The sequence below is a fragment of the Tursiops truncatus genome, chromosome 12 (assembly GCF_011762595.2).
Source record: "Tursiops truncatus isolate mTurTru1 chromosome 12, mTurTru1.mat.Y, whole genome shotgun sequence".
NCBI classification, from domain to species: Eukaryota; Metazoa; Chordata; class Mammalia; order Artiodactyla; family Delphinidae; genus Tursiops; species Tursiops truncatus.
Genome location: NC_047045.1, coordinates 84,440,583 through 84,457,257, shown reverse-complemented (window position 1 = coordinate 84,457,257; position 16,675 = coordinate 84,440,583). Strand labels below are relative to the sequence as shown.

Sequence of the window (16,675 nt, the reverse complement as noted above, 5' to 3'; positions counted from 1 at the left end):
TCCACTGGTTTCCACACCAATTTCAAGGCCTAAGCCTATCCCTTGAATTTACAGTTCTCTGGGCACAGCTTTGGAAAGGTGGGGGGGCATATGGTGGCATTTATTCACTCAGCAGATATTTATTAGCACTTAGGTTCCAATCACAGTTAAATGCAAAGAGAGATGAAACTGAAGGTACACCCTACTTGGGGCCCCATCCCTAAGGCCACACTAGATGTATTTTCACTCAGATCTGAGGCTGCTTTCACAGAACAGAGCTAGCAAAAGGACTCCCAATCTTAAAAAGGAAGAATCTTATTCTAGTAGCATATAGACTACTAAGATTAAATGCCATGCTGCCATTAGATAAAATTGCTCTTCTCAGACAAGGACCATAGTAAAAGGATTCAGGGAGACCTATTTAATTTTGATGCTATTATTAATGTATCCCACAGGAGTAAGAAAGATTTCTGAGCTCAGTAACACGGCTAGTAGGAAGAGGGCCATAAGCCTTCCTACCCTGGGGCGGGGGCGGGGGGGGCTACATCACACTAGGGCTTGGCTTTGAATGCAAAGGAGACCCCTAGTTCCCTAGGACATGGAGAGTTAGGAGCTGAGCTGCCGGGGGCCTGGGCCTGAGAAACGCCTTTCCCAACAGGGAACCAGAGAAGGAGGAGGACAAACGGGTTATTTCCCTGAAGACTGAACGGCCAAACCAAAGTCTTTATACAGGTATTTTTATACAGGTATTTTTGTTGAATAATAATTCAACAAGATGGGCTTTTAGGAAATGGGGTTACTTCAGATATGACTACATCAAGAAGCAAGACTTTCTCTTAAAATCTAACCATCTTTACCATAAACATATGCTTTCCTTCCCTCTTCACAAGAGAATCTTAAATTTACTAGATGTTCTGCAAAGAATCGGGGCTTAGAATGCCGTAGTTCTGTAGACTGGATAATTAACATACTATTTTTATATTACGTGAATTTGTCTTCCCCAGCCCTAGGCTGTGAGCTGTTTTAAAGCAAGAGCTGTTTTTTCACTCTTGTCTCACAGAGGACAGGAAGAGTATTCAGCATAATTTTCTCAGCACACAAATGTTTTCTTGTGTGCATAAAATGGCTTAGTAATTTTGGGAGTTTTTCTTTCACTTATATTTATAGTTTTAATAAATCTGCATGAATTCCAAATTGGATTTGTCTATTGAAACAATGTAACTTGACCAGTTCAGTCTTGAAATTCATATATATACATATATATGTGTGTGTGTGTGTGTGTGTGTGTGTGTATATATATATATAAATATATATATATATTTACCTCCTTAATCATCATCCTCCTGTTAAATTCTGAATGCAAAATGATACAGCTACTTTGGAAGACAGTTTGGCAATTTATTACAAAGCTAAACATACTCTTACCTTATGACCCAGTAATTATGCTGTTTGGTATTTACCCAACGGAATTGAAAAATATGTCCACACAGAACCCTGCACACACATGTTGATAGCAGTTTTATTCATAATTGCCAAAACATGGAAGCAACCGAGATGTCCTTCAGTAACTTAATGAATAAACTGTGGTCCATTCAGACAATGGAATGTTATTCAGCGCTGAAAAGAAATGAGCTATCAAGTCATGAAAAGACCTGGAAGAACTAAATGCACGTCACTGAGTGAAGGAAGCCAGTCTGAAAAGGCTACGCACTGTATGATTCCAACTATATGAATAAGGGAAAACTATAGAGACAGTAAAACATCAGGGGTTGCCAGGGGTTGGGGGAGGGGTGAATAGATGGAGCACAGAAGACTTTTAAGGCAGTGAAACTACTCTGCGCGATACCTTAATGATTTATACATGCCCTGAAACATTTGTCCAAACAAGAGTAAACTGTAGTGTAAGCCATGGACTTTGGGTGATTAAGATGTGTCGTCGTAGGTTCACCGGTTGTAACGAATGCTTCCTGTGGTGCAAGATGTTGGTAGTGGGGTAGGCTGTGCACGTGAGGGGCAGGGGGGATTTGGGAAACCTCTGAACCGTCTGCACAATTTTGCTGTGAAGCTAAAGCCTGCTCTAAAAAACAAACCTTTGCCAGAATCACCGGGGCATTAAATTAACAAAATAAAATACGTCTATTTGTGACATTTTCTGTGATGGAAGAAACCATGAAAAAATAACTATGATCAAGCAGCCTCAATAAAGATGGTTAATTATCTCTGTAAACACACATATTCCAAATTAACTTGGCGTATTATAATGTACATGTAGAATTGAAATCTTTATTTGGATAATGGACATGCAGTTTTTATATTCCTTTTGACAAAGCACACAAACTCCTGAGGAGCCGGTTACACGTTTCTAATTGGCTTTGCAGTACACCAGGTTTTTAGATATTTGGATGCTTTCGGCAAAATAAGTCCACAGTGCAACTGTGGAAAGCAAGCTTATATAGCTCTGAGAAACAAAAAGTAAATGCACAATATACACATTATACATTTGTCTCTTTTTAAAAAATATTTATTTTCTTATTAGTCATCCATTTTATACACATCAGTGTATACTCTATGGTTTTTAATTTGTGGCTTCATATATATTTTAAAAATTTCTTAGAGCTGCTTTGTTTGAAGAGTGTAACTTAAGGGTGGTAGAAAAAATCGATAACTTTTGTTTCAAAAAGAGGCTGAAAATTACTTGTGCAATAAATGATGTCTTCTATTGAAACTTCCTATTTTTGTTGTCTACGCAGACCACATATTCGAGGCCTGTGAGTAACAAGAATACCAATAGCAAAATCTCCCATACTGGTCACCAAGGAGCATTTTTGAAAGGACATGGATCCCGAAGTGGGTGAGTTCCTCTTGGTTTGACTTTAAACCATTAGTCTGTCTTATTACATGGCTTTACCATATTTGGGCAACATAAGTTGGATACACAGCCATTTGGTTTTAATGCATTTCGATATACAGAGAAATGGTTATTTTTATTCATTGTATGTTACTGAGTTTATTGAATCATGTACTGATTGTTGCCTCTGATTTAACACCATGCGTCCAATCCAGTTAAGGGCTCAAAAGTTGACTGTGGTGCTCATAATTCATCAATGAGTAACACCAAGTACAAGACAGACATGACTGATTCCTGATGGGATACTTCCTAGTGTCTTTTATCTGACAGTTACTTTTTAAAGCCATCGGTAGACGATTTGGTACTGCAACAACCCCTTTCTAACACGTAGCCCGACAGCTTACCCCACCCCGCTATTTCTGTATTTTAATTTCATTACAGCAATTCTACAAAGAGATCCTACCCTTAAGAAATGTTCATAGGGAGGGTAGGTGGTAATTCAGATGGAAAAGGAGAGGCAGAAGAGCCTATTGTGCATCAAAACGTGAGGCGTTCCCCACCACCTGCTGAAGACTGTCTGCCAGGTGGCTCATTTTTGACACTACTACCAAATTCTCAGCTAGGAACCTGCTAGGATATAGATCTCACAGTGTGCGTTGTTCTCATCATCACCTTTGGGTCTAGTAGGATCACATATGAAAAAATACTTAAGAAATGGGAGTTGGTGCGGTAACCAACTCCATTTTTCAAGTTTGTATTATTTAGTTAAGTTTACATTTTTCTGTCCTATTTTTCCTTTCCATTAGCTCTGTCCAATGGGGTCTTGAAGAAAGTAGTACTTCTCTTTGAATTTAGAGGATACAGTGGTAAGGAAAGAATGAACTTCCCAATATTGCCCTTAATAATACTCTTTCTGGCCACAACTCGTTGCACATTTACTCACATGTGGAGTTCCGTACATAAAAATATTACATGTGTATTTCAATAATTAAAACAAGTTATACCTCCTGGCTATGACTTCTCATTAGTTTTAGTTCAGATACAATCTATACTTTGATTCAATAACTTTTTTTTGCTATAAATTCTCTAGGATGGAGTTTAAGGCTGGAGGTGGAGAATCTTTAGTAGAGGATAACAAGCAATTTAGAAAAATTTGGGGGCTTCCCTGGTGGCACAGTGGTTAAGAATCCACCTGCCAATGCAGGGGACACGGGTTCAAGCCCTGGTCTGGGAAGATCCCACATGCCGCGGAGCAACTAAGCCCGTGAGCCACAACTACTGAGCCTGCGCTCTAGAGTCCACGAGCCACAACTACTGAAGCCCATGCGCTCTAGAGCCCGTGCTCCGCAACAAGAGAAGCCACCGCAATGAGAAGCCTGCGCACCGCAACGAAGAGTAGCCCCTGCTGGCCGCAACTAGAGAAAGCCGGCGCGCAGCAACAAAGACCCAACACAGCCAAAAATAAATTAATTAATTAAACTTATAAAAAAAAGAAAAGTTTGGGTTAACACCTCTTTGAAGGAGTCAAGGTATTGACAAGGCTTTCTTGGTATTTATTAGTACAGGTAATTGACCGAGTTCACATCTGTGATGTCTTCCTTGAAGAGAACAAAATCTCTTTGTCAAATAGACTCATGTAGAATTCAGTGAAAATGCAATGCCCTTTGGAAGACATGGAAGTAAAACTTATATGGCATTTTTTTCTTTTGTGTCCCGCCATGCCAGGTTGCTTTTATTATAAGCTCCAAGAACAATGAGAGAGACTTAATTCATTTTAAAACCAACACGGATACTTAGTGATGACAGACTGACTGCTCTCAGATGTGATATCAAACTTTCCCAGTTTTCTTAATTTTTTCCTTTGACTTCAAAACCGATTTTCCTGCTAATAGCCCCACAGACTGATGCTTGAATAATAGTTTAAGGTGGGGCATTTGTACGTTTGATTTGTTGATCTAGTTTTCTTCCCTGGCATACCAGTGTAGATCTTAGCTTCTCAGATTCTTAGCTTTGGTGTTTTCATATGCTCCATCCACTAACTTTAAGTTTTCCATTTTCCCACCATCTAGAAATCTAGAGTAAGTTTAACCTCTGAACAATTTTTCAGTGCTCTTTTACCTCAGTGAGAAAACAATGGGCAAAAGCATCATTAACATAAATAATTAAAATGTGTTCAAGATGGCTTCTCACCTGCACTATTAGTCTATTCTAATTTTATAGGCCAAATCACTTAAAACACTGTGACAAGGGGTTTTAAAATTCAGGTTTCAAGCTTAGGCAAGGTACCTTATTCATTCTTGACCTTGATAAAGTTTGAAGTTAAATGAGTGCTTATGGAATTTTTAGTATCAACTCAAATAGTTCCATAAGAAAATACTTGTGGATTAATTCGCAAATGTTTTCCTAATATTTTACTTTTAACCACTTCCCCCTAGTTTTTCTTAGTATTCGGTTAAGTAACCAGTGCATACATTAAGAAAGCAGAACCACAGGAGTTAAATTTTCATCCTAATTTTGAGATGCGCTCTCAAACTGGAACTGCTGCATAGCACATAAAAATAAGCACTCCCTCTGTACTTCACAAAATAGTACTTAACTGGAGAATCTAATTTTAATGTACATTTTCTGGAAAAACATGATCCCCAACTTACTATCACTAATATATATATATTTTTAGATGTGGGATATTTTTTAAACGTTCAATTAGCTTAACTGCTTTCTAACAAGACCACAAAGAGCTCCTACAAAGAAGGAGCAGATAATTATAAAAAAATGACATTTGGAAGGAAACCCAAATGTCATCCAATCCTTCCATACAACAGAAATTCCTCCCTAAATATTAAGAAATGTATGAATTATCAGACTAATTTTTATATAGAAATGATACTCATCTGATTTTTCAGAAGGAGAAACATTAAAACCTGTTTTACATTATACCCTTTGAGAAGCTAGTTTGGTGTCTGAAGAGTCAAAATCACCATTCTGAATCTGAAGAGGCAAGCACAGATGTCTACAGGAACCAGGGAGGGGACGAAAAAACGAAACCAAGTTAGAAGAATGGAAATCAACAATCCAGGTGTGATACTGGGGCAGTAAGGAGTAGTGGGGCAGTGTGTAACTGGGAGCTCTTGGTTTAAAAGGGATAGTGGAATTCATCGGTTTCAGCTGACGGCTACCTCAGGCACATGCAGGCTGCAGTTTTCTAGATAACTTGCTCTTTGAAGAAGTGTAGACTTTATGAATAGATTTATAAAAAGTCTACTGAGACTTTAAATGCTGGCAGGTAATTAAAGCAACAGCAACACTGTAGAGGCCAAACCAAACGCCATCTGTGGGCAGCTAGCTTGTACCCATGCTCTGGACCCAGCTTCTGTCGGCTTTTAGAAGCATGTGGGGAGAATACTGCTAAGGAAAACAAAGGTTCTAGTGCGTGATCAGAAAGGAGGAAAAGAAACCTGGAGAATGGATTTATGACTAAGTAAGGACTGGGGAATTTCAGGTGCAAAGGAGCCCTAAAACTTAGATGTCAAGATAAAATCTTTGAGAAAAGGTTTCAAACCACTGGTATTTTTACCAATTCTTCTTTGTTCAAAAAATTGATGACACTACTCCTTTTCACATAGCCTACTGGATCAAAATTTGGTCAGCACTCCTTTCTTTTTTCTTTCATCTAAAAACTATATGAGAATTGTACCTGAAGTTTCCTAATTAGAAACAAGTATTTGGGATGCACATCCAACTGAGAAACATTGTAGTGAGTCTGTTTACTGATTTCCTTTTCTAATCACTGGAAATCAGGGAAAATGTTATGATCAGCTTGTAGTGAAGTGAATTAGAGCTCCAGGATGTCACATTCTTCTGCTTTCTTTTAAACAGTGTTAAAAGCACCAATAGAAACTGAAAGTGAAATGTACATTCTTTATTCTGATGTTTATAAGTGTGGTGTGTGTGGGGTTTTTTTTTGGGGGGGGGTAGGCATAAGCAGCATTTTCAGCTGCAGCTGGCTTGAGAGGATGAAGCACATGCACTTTTTCCAGTTGGTTTATTGCACGTCATGTACAGTCTTAACGTGGTTCTCCATTCACATAGGATTTGGGAAGACCTATTTCAACTTTTCTATGTACAATTTCCACAAATAAAATTCTAAGTGTTTTATACACACCACTACAATATAAACCACAAAAGATATATTTGGTAATCAAAATTTCTCGATAATAGCATGTTTAAAAAAGGTATAAATTTTTTACCATGGGAGCTGTGCTTTTCCCCACAATGTGGTGTCTTTTGCCACGAAGGGACAGCAAAACTGTAAGCAATGAGAAATCCACGTTGTGTTGCTATCTGCTGCACCTACCAACTACTTCTCCTGAGAATTAATTCTTCCTCCTCCTCTCCCACCCCCTGCGAAACACAGAAAGGAGAGTACTACGCTTAGGTGAACCAGTTTGATTCAGCATTGAGTACCAGGTAGGCATATAATTTTGTTACATCTCTTCATAGCAAAGGCAGTTCAACTTAGATAATGTTATGTTAAAAAAAACCACAGATAAAATTACATGTGTGTACCAAATGAATATTTCTAAAAGTAAAATTGTCTATAATATGAATTATTTTTCCATTTTAAATAAAGGTATTAAGAAACTTGTGACAATGTTTAACAATTACCTTATGTACTTAGAAAGTTTGAGTCCAAAAAGTTTTCTGGGTGATTTCTGCTATTAAATAATGGATTGTAATTTAGCAATACATTTCTTTCTACTAAAAATGACTTGCTGGAAATGCTACAATTGCTAATTGTTATCAAGGAATGACAGACATCTTATTCCAAACACACAAACAAACCCCTCCCCCTCCCCCCAAACTGGAGAAGCCTTAGACTGCCATTTATAAAAGTGTTAGACTTAGCTGGTAAAAAAAAAAAAAGATTGATTTGGTAATGAGCAATTTAAACCTGTTGTCCGCTTTTGGTGTACTAGAAAATTTAGATCCTTCATATTTATCCAGTATTTTAGAAACTTAACCACCTCCTATCTTGTGTAAACATATGCACATCTTGGCTTTATGGACAGGGTGCTTCAACTGCCCTTTTAGGTGGACTCTGCCCTACAGAGTAGGTGTATGTGAATATCGACTTTCATACTACATTTTTCCTGACATTTTGCCTAAGAAAAAAATGCTTGACTACTAAGTACTTAATTTCACCAACTTCTCGACTGAAAGCTTAACTTTCAATTGCTTTGTCAAGTACTAGTAGCATAAAACAATAAACTGCCTCTGGCATTTTATCATTCTAACAACTCGATGATTCCATTTTTTATACTATTACAGCCTGTATAAAAGTGGGTTTTGTAATGTTATTTCTGTCTTTTAAAAATGGACTTTTACAACATAAAAGGTGGCAATGTGACATAATTATACATAAAAGTAGTACTCTTAACTGAAAATGAGATGAGACTGCATTCACAGGCTTCAGAAAATGTGGAATAAACTGTATAGAAATTCTTCTTCAATTTCAGTGACATGGTGCCATGATGACTTGCATATTAGCAGCTTGAATGACATCTTCAGATTTTTACAGAATATATATTAGCTGTATGGCAATGTGAACTTTTACAGAGTAGCATAGTAAAGCTCTACCTAATAATAATGCATCCCCCCCCCCCACTGGAGAAACAATATATTTGTTTGATCCAAAGAACCATCTCAACTATGATTAAATCAGATGCTCTCGCTATTCTATGTATTTCATGTATGTATATATACTATGGTAGTACTTTGATTGGTTAATAGCATATTGGTGTTATGTCTTCTGTAACATGTGACTCATTTTAGCCCCAAATTTTAGAACTTTAAAATAAATAAAATGTAATTTACAAAAATAAGCATTATTTACAAATGCAAAAATTCATCCTGAGAAATTTTATTATCCAGGAGAACTATTTCACAGAACAGGAAATACCAATATCTGTGAAATAAAAATGCACCTCAAGAGTTACACTAAAGAATTGATAAGTAGAGGTCAATTTACCTAGGTTGCAGCCAAGGAAAGCATGAAGATATTTAATCTTCTTAAATTGACCTGCATGCAAAACCATGATATATATAACTTTTCAAATGCTATTTCTTCTCCCTTAAACTTCTTATATTAATGTATTCTGACTGTATTTTTAACAGGGTGAGACATAAAGCTGAGTGACGCTGTTTGACCTCCTGCTGAGGGTTCCACGAGGAGAGGCGGGTTTGTGGTTGTTGTGAACGGCTTACTCTGGACTGTCCTGAGACACAGAGCCACTCTACCTTTGGCTTTACCTGTGTTTAGCCCCTCTAACAGGAGCAGCTGGCTAAAACAGTTCAAAACGTCTTTATAAAGGAAAAATGTCCAATTAAAACACAAATCTGAATAAAGGTAAGACATCAGATTCCTTGCTTTATGTGACCATAAAATTATCTACTTATAGAAATTTCAAAAAATGGTTCAACAAAGAATCAAACTGGTTTCTTGGGTATATCATTATGACGAATCTCTTTACTCTTTATGCTGTGAGCAGACAGTGATTATTTTGGAGAAGGAAAAATAAGAAATTGTGGAATTAGTAATGCAGAGGTTGAAAGGCAAGTGGCAAGACTAGAAGAACGCCTCAAACCAACACTACTTTGTTCCCATCTCTATTGGCACCTACCTACCCCCCCACCCCGAAGTAAAAGCCCAGAATAACCAAAGCCATTTTAACAGTAGTGTGCGGAATTGTCAGCTGACAAACAACATAAAAACAAGTCACGTTATGACTATGTTATCTGTGGTCACGTTCTTCAGGGTTAGTCCAGGAATTCAAGACTTTACATTCCTTTGTCTTTATTTGTTTATTTTAATTAAACACGTAAAGGTTAATAAACAGACATAGTCCAGAGTTAGTAGGTTGGTATTATAACATTTATTAAAATAATGCTATGGGTTAATAGAAACAGCAAAGAACCAAAGAATTAAAATGCAAGCTATGTAAAATCCCAACTAAAACCCGAAAGTGTCTAATGTATTCATTCATTAGCTAACTAAAAGCCCAAGAAAGACAAGACACCCAATATAATAAAGTACTGCAAAACAATTGGCAATTTTCAGTTATCAAAATTGTGGATTTTGCATTTTTGTATCCTTTTCTCAATCAAGAAAAAAATTCTTTTTGAATGTTATATAACATACATATAAAACAAGATAGAAAAATACATTATAAACTTGTAACAATGGCTGTAAATACATTATCTTACATGTTTCTCATAGGCAATAGGTTGGTTATGATACATAGATAGCATGAAACTACTGAGATAATAAAGAATAGACAAAAATACATGTCAGCTGTACGGTAACATACAAGCGACACTCCCATCTACCCGCACTAAAAAATTACATAATACTGTCAGAAAAAAAAAAAGTCTTAAAAACTACATATTTTAATTAATAAGAAATAAATTCAATAAAGAATGATAATACTGAGAACCAAGGCATTCAGAGATTTCAAAAGTCATGCTTTTTTTCAGTTGATCCAAAATTTTGTCAACTAAGTTTTCAAACGTTTGTTCAGAGCCAACATTACTCATAAATGTCACACGTTTATTTCAAACATTTACTTTCTTCCCCATAAAAGACCTTTGATAAACATCTAAAATGTCCAGGTATAACATAGTTGAGATGAAACTAGATCAAATACTGGTATCATTTTTAAACTATCACCTCAAGTGTTTGAGTGTCGCAAATTTATTCAACCAACCAAACAAAATAAAAATCAAAATGGCACAGCATATATTGTAAATAAATCAAAACAACTGTATGTGTAACAGAAAGACAAAGCAGTGGCATGTTAAACTAAAGCTAGCTGAATACAGAACAATGAATGTCTATTGCATAGTAAATAAACTGAAAACGGTTTCCAAGTGAGACAAGATGATGGAGGAGGTCACCACAAAGGTGCTTACTGAGCTTACTGCTGACCTTTGACTGTGAAGCTGTGAAGGTGTGTAAGAGGGAAGGAGCTGACGAGCTGGGGAGCCACCGCCACCTGATATCTGCCACGTCTGGTACTGAGCAGTTAATGATTACTCAAGAGTTTAGATGTCGGCTTTGTGCACAAATCGCTTCAACTACAAAACTGAACTTCGTAAGAAACTGGAAGTTTAAACTCACATGTAGTTGAGTATTATATGCACAATGATGCTAGTTTTTCACATTCTTTTAAAGTTAAAAAGGGGGCGTTGTTGGCTTAGGTTACTAAAACCAGCAGAGATGGACTACCCAGTGATCTGCTTTGGCAGAAACAAGTCCGATTAAATTTGGTTCATTTAAAAACCTTGTTTTCCAGAGTGAAAAGCAGAAAGATTCGTTTTTGTGAAAAAGGTTGCTAATATAATATTATTGCCTCCAATTAATAATACAAAATCCAATACCCCTCCCCCCCAACAAAATAGAGCTCTAATTTTGTCTGTAAAGTGGTGTTCAGATCACACATAATTTTTATTTCAGAATCCTTTGGACTAACATTAAATATCGCAATAACCAAAAGCACGCAATTATGATTTTAAAAGAATGCTTTAAACCTTACTTGCTAGGCATCAGAAAAGTTATCAAATTTTTTCACAGTATCAGATTTGGCAAATTTATATCAAGGTAACGTGGCAAAAATCATATAATTCAAACCATCAACTCATTTGTCTCCCCTCACATCTTCTTTCACATACTGGGCGACTGAGTAACATGCATTAACTTGTATTCTGAGGGAGGAGCTGATCTTACAGGACAGTTGACTAAATGACCATGAAGGAAAATAAGGCACTTTCTTTTCTTTAGACTTATTCCAATACTTAAAAAATAAAAAAAAGACAAAAAGGCTCTTTTGGTCTTTTGTTTCTTGACAACCACCAGAAAAAATCATTTCATGAAATAAAGGGTTTCTTTGTTCTTTTTTTTTTTATAACACTTGAAAGTATAAAATGCTACATTTCCAAAAATATATATTTTTTTCTGCACCAGCACCCTTGTATAGTAAAAGTATCTACTTTTTGTTCATTTGTTTCAATGCACTACACTTTATCTACAATTTCATTACATGTATACAGCAAATAGGCAAGCATGGCTTTTACATCCTTAATGATTTTTTTCTATACAGGGAGGTTTAAAAAAAATATTTGAACAGTTTGCCCAGTAATGTGACACATAATGCATGTACCTTGTTCTTGTGTATTTTTTAAAGGAGGTGTAAAATAAAGGTTCAGTCATTTTAACTCAGATATTTATCTTTTTAAAAATAGTGTTGCAGTTTTGTTCTTTGCATTACTTTTCAAAATTCCTTAAGTTTTTCTCTCATGGCACACTTCTAATACTTCAAATTTTGGCAGGCAATATAAAAAAGGCTGCAACTTCTGCCCTTTGAGGGCACTGTAGTGACTAAAGAGCATATCAAATTTTGAATACTTTTTGAAATCACTTCACCAATGACATCCCTGACCAAAGGTTCATGCATGATGCATCATCACACAGTACATTCAGAGAGCTTTGACTCGCTATGAGAAGAAAAGATTCCTAGAAGTCTCTCACAGTAACTGCCTCTGTCACTGAGTAGTTAAGGGCCATCTGTCTCCCCTTCTGAAGTGAGGCCTTCTTACCGTTCGCTTAGGGTGGGACATTAAAAGATGATCAGTGCTGTGGGATGAATTGGGCCTTATTGCTTTACTACTATTCAGTGCAGGTTCTAGAACCACTTTCACCCAAACAGAAAAAAGAAAAAAAAAAAAAAAACCGAAAAAAAACAAAAGCTGAGTTGGAGGACAATTTCTTTGTCTTTTGTTTGGTTAGATGGTAAGACGAACGGACAAGTGCCTCAGCTCGCTGCACTGACGACAGGCAAGCAAAGGCGATTACCAGTTAACTGATCAGCAGGCAGGCATGGTCAGGTCATCATTGGGTGAAGAGTTCAGAGGTCAGAAGGTCATAGGTTAGTTGCCGGTGGCGGCTGGGTGGTTAGAAACAAAAAACAAAAAACAAAAAAAAAAAAGAAAAGAAAAGATAGAGAAGAGATTAGTTTCAGCTAGTGACGGCTTAATGACAACATGAAAAACTAATCACAACTAATAAAAAAAAGCATGTTTAATTCTGACAAACTGATTGACACCATCTACAGAATACAATAAAAATCATGACAATTTCATATCATGATTTGAACAAATGAAGGAGAGCCCACTCCCACAAAAAAACAAAAAAAAAAAAAACCAAAAACTGTTAACAGGAAAAAATAGAAATAAAATACAACTAACAACTAATAGTTAGTAGCAGTCAATGAAGAAAACTGGAAAACAACAACAATGAATAGGTTTGGTATACAGAATTCTGAAACAGTCAGTGCAGTTATCAGTATCTGACTGCTATTAAGCATTAGTATTCTCTCAGATGCAAGCATTAAAGCAACTATTAATGATGGATGTGATTATTAATAACTGATGATCAACAGAAATGAATCTAAAGAAATTTAAATTTTTATGAATAATTTGGTTCAACATAAACTCTGGGCCAAACAAGGTTTCTTTTGTTCAATAAATGTTTATTGCTTTTTCAATTATTCTATTTACAAACAACATGGAATTTCTTGGCCTCATGACACAATGCAATACTAAACTGTAGTCTAGCAGTGTAGGAAACATGGGAACCAGAAAAAGGCCAGGCCTTCTGCACTAGCCAACACTTTCCAGTTGAAAATACTATTTTACACATATAGAACACTTATAAAATGCACTTGCATGTAAACACTGTAAAATCCTGCCATTTAAAATTCTATACTCAAAAAGCTCTAAGTACATCAAAAAATAGAAGAAATTTCTAATTGATACCAATAAGGCATTTTAAAACTACAAACAGCTTTCTTTATTCAATTTCAAAGCTAATACTCTGCAAATAACAATAAAATCTGACATTTCATATACATTCCTGCTTTATATTTTATATTTTAAAAGAAGCCACCTGTAAATACTATTTTCTTTTGCAAAGTAACAAACAGAACAAAAAAAATTAAAAAAATTACAGTAAAACATAAAGTAGTTCTCAAGTGGAAAAGTTATCATTCCCAATGTCCTTGAGTTGCTCCTTCCTTAATCAACCTCTGTCACATTCTGCTTCACCAAACTTGGTCCACTTAACAGTAGTATGATTTTTAAGACTCATTCAATAGCTTAATTATTTCTACTATATTCTGAGGTTTGAGAGAATTTTCTGTACTGTTGCCACTGTGACTAAGGCAGAGGAGATGTAAATGAAAAGATATTCAGTGCAAAGGCAGATTCTGTGCCACTTCATAAATCAAAACCCAGTAGGTGTAATTTCACAGAGTGTAAATGATCTATATAATGGACTGGTTTATCTTCATGTAACAAAAATGCTTTCTATAGTCTATCATTTAGGATACCTTATAAATACTACAAAAATACTGTATCTTCAGTGTGACCAAATCTTCCCTGAATTTCTTAAAAATAAGTGGAATTTTATTTAAAAACTGCTATTCCAAAATCAAAGAAGAAAATAAATATTTAACATGATGTAGTCATACCACTTCATAGGTACTCCAGAAATATAGAATCTTAAAGCATTTTTGAAATCACTTAAAATTTTGATTAAAATTGTATTAAGTTTCTTATAACAAATTATATAAATGATGGTTTTTGTAAAATTATTTAGAAAAATTCTGATTATGTTTTTTTGCGTGTGGAATACATAAACAAACTACCATTTACATATATACCAGTAAACCTAGACTATATCCTCTGCCAAGTCCTGGCCTCCTACAGTACACACAGGTGTATCAACCGTGCAAAAGCACTTATGGTTCATCACAACTACAAAGTCAGTTGGTCTTTTATAGGCTTCAAATTCAGTTTTCAAATTATGTGTAGAGGTGGGTTTACTTTTAGTAAAGAACTAGATATTTCTCAACCATGTAGTACTCTAAATGCTCATATAGAATTACATGGTTATATGTCTAAGGGCTGAGTTTCCTTGCATTAAATGAATACTTACACTAATCTTCCCTTCAAAAGATTAAAAAATAATAATTAAAAAAAAAACCTCAAAAATAGAGAAAACAGTAGTATCATAAAATAATTTAAGTTAAGGATTTCAGACCTCTCCCTTAGACCCAGTGAGTGCATACAGTGATAGTAACAGCAGTATATGAGTATTTGTTATTTAAAAAAAAAAAAAAAAAAAGGTAGCATTTCGGTTTGCTGACATTGCATTTTTAATAAAAACAGTGACAGGACTAATCCAAACACATATAACTACAAAAGAGCCTCACATGGAATGTGCTGTCATTTCCAAATACAGTAAAATCTTCCTAATATTTTCAACTATCTCAAGGCACTGGAGTATTAAGTAGACCAGTAATTATTGTGTTAAAACAAAATTATGAGAAATCTCCTAAAAGGGGCATGTAGGGAAAGGTTAACAGAAGAAAAACTACTTTTAAATACTCTTTAGAACTGTTTTAGACATGAACAATGTGGGGGGAAAAAAGCTCTGATTATTCAAGGAATTATTTGGTTTCCTTAAATGGCAAGTTACTTAAAAAAAACATTTTTTAAAAAATTTCCTCCTTCACTAGGAGACTTTTTCTGATACACAAAGGGTGGTTTACTTGTGCATGACACACTGACACTTAACATTATCTTCATAAATAATCATTGAGCTTGGGGGTCTATTTATTGAATAATCTCTACAAGTAATATATGTATTAGTTAAAAGTCTTCAAACTAATTATGTATGATGCTATCATCAGTGTCTCTGGGAAGATTTTATTCTCATGTGGACAACACCTGTATCCAATATTTATCATCAGTATTCAAGATAACCATGTAGAACAGGTAGGTCTTTCTTAAGTTCATAGAAAATGTAGGATTGGGGTATAAATACATCACCTTCCACCACTAATATTAGAGACTCTGATCAAATTAATTAGTAGGTAATAGATGTGCCATAATAGAAGCTTGTGAAAAATCCTTTTTTATCTTGCTTTGGATTCCTACCTTGTAATGACAAACTTAGAAAACAATGTCAATAAACCGAAACCGTCACTCCTCAATAAACATAAATAATTTTATAAAAGGGTCCAAGGGCATATATAGGACACAAATTACAAATGTTGAAAAGGAGAAAAATGAAGACTTATTTCCCAGTCACAGGTTAGTCAAAAAGGATTTTCAAACAGCTGGATTCATGTCACCACAGAGCTTCAAGAGATAGTTTACCTTCAGATAATATATTTTAGCAGCAAATAACAAAAATCAAAGGATCCATTTTGGTAAGAGAATATAAGAATAAAAGGGAACTGATTTTCTGATTTATAAAAAAAAATCCAACTTCATCAAAGTTATCTTCACAGTCCTTACTTTGTTGATTTCAGCTAAGTACTTGACATGTATACCCTTGTGTATACAGTGGTTCAAGTATCTTATTAAAAAGGAAAATGGAAACTAAATCTTCAGTTTTCTCCAAAAGGACACAGGAGGCATATATTCCTTTACTTCTCTCGTTAAAGCACCATCTGCTTAGTTCATTTTGCAAAACCAACCCAAAATTTCAGAACAATTAAAAGGTAAATTTTAGCAAAAATTATTCCTGAAAAATAACTAAGGCAACATGAAAATTTAATAGCTCCCCAAAGGGACTAATTTACGTTTTAGTAGAAATAAATCATTGTACATACTAATATAGAATTTAATAAGTTAAAATATGAAGGGAGGAAAAAAAACACCCCAAAAAACCCAACCCTTAAACCTGTCAATTATTACAAATTAATTTAGAAAAAGAAAAGAAACGAT

The 16,675-nt window shown here is 35.2% G+C and overlaps 1 protein-coding gene across 6 annotated transcripts in view; it reads right to left on the bottom strand.

The window, feature by feature from the left end:
• Positions 1-6,852: 6,852 nt before the first annotated feature.
• QKI (QKI, KH domain containing RNA binding) overlaps positions 6,853-16,675 on the bottom strand; it is a 143,562-nt gene continuing 133,739 nt past the window's right edge. For all 6 annotated transcript variants that reach the window (XR_002179694.3, XM_019951621.3, XM_019951620.3 and 3 more), the window contains exon 8: positions 6,853-12,825. Coding sequence is in view for 5 of the 6 variants with exons in the window: in XM_019951621.3 (XP_019807180.1) it covers positions 12,809-12,825 (17 nt within the window). In the remaining variant the exon portion in view is untranslated. The remainder of the gene's footprint in view (positions 12,826-16,675) is intronic.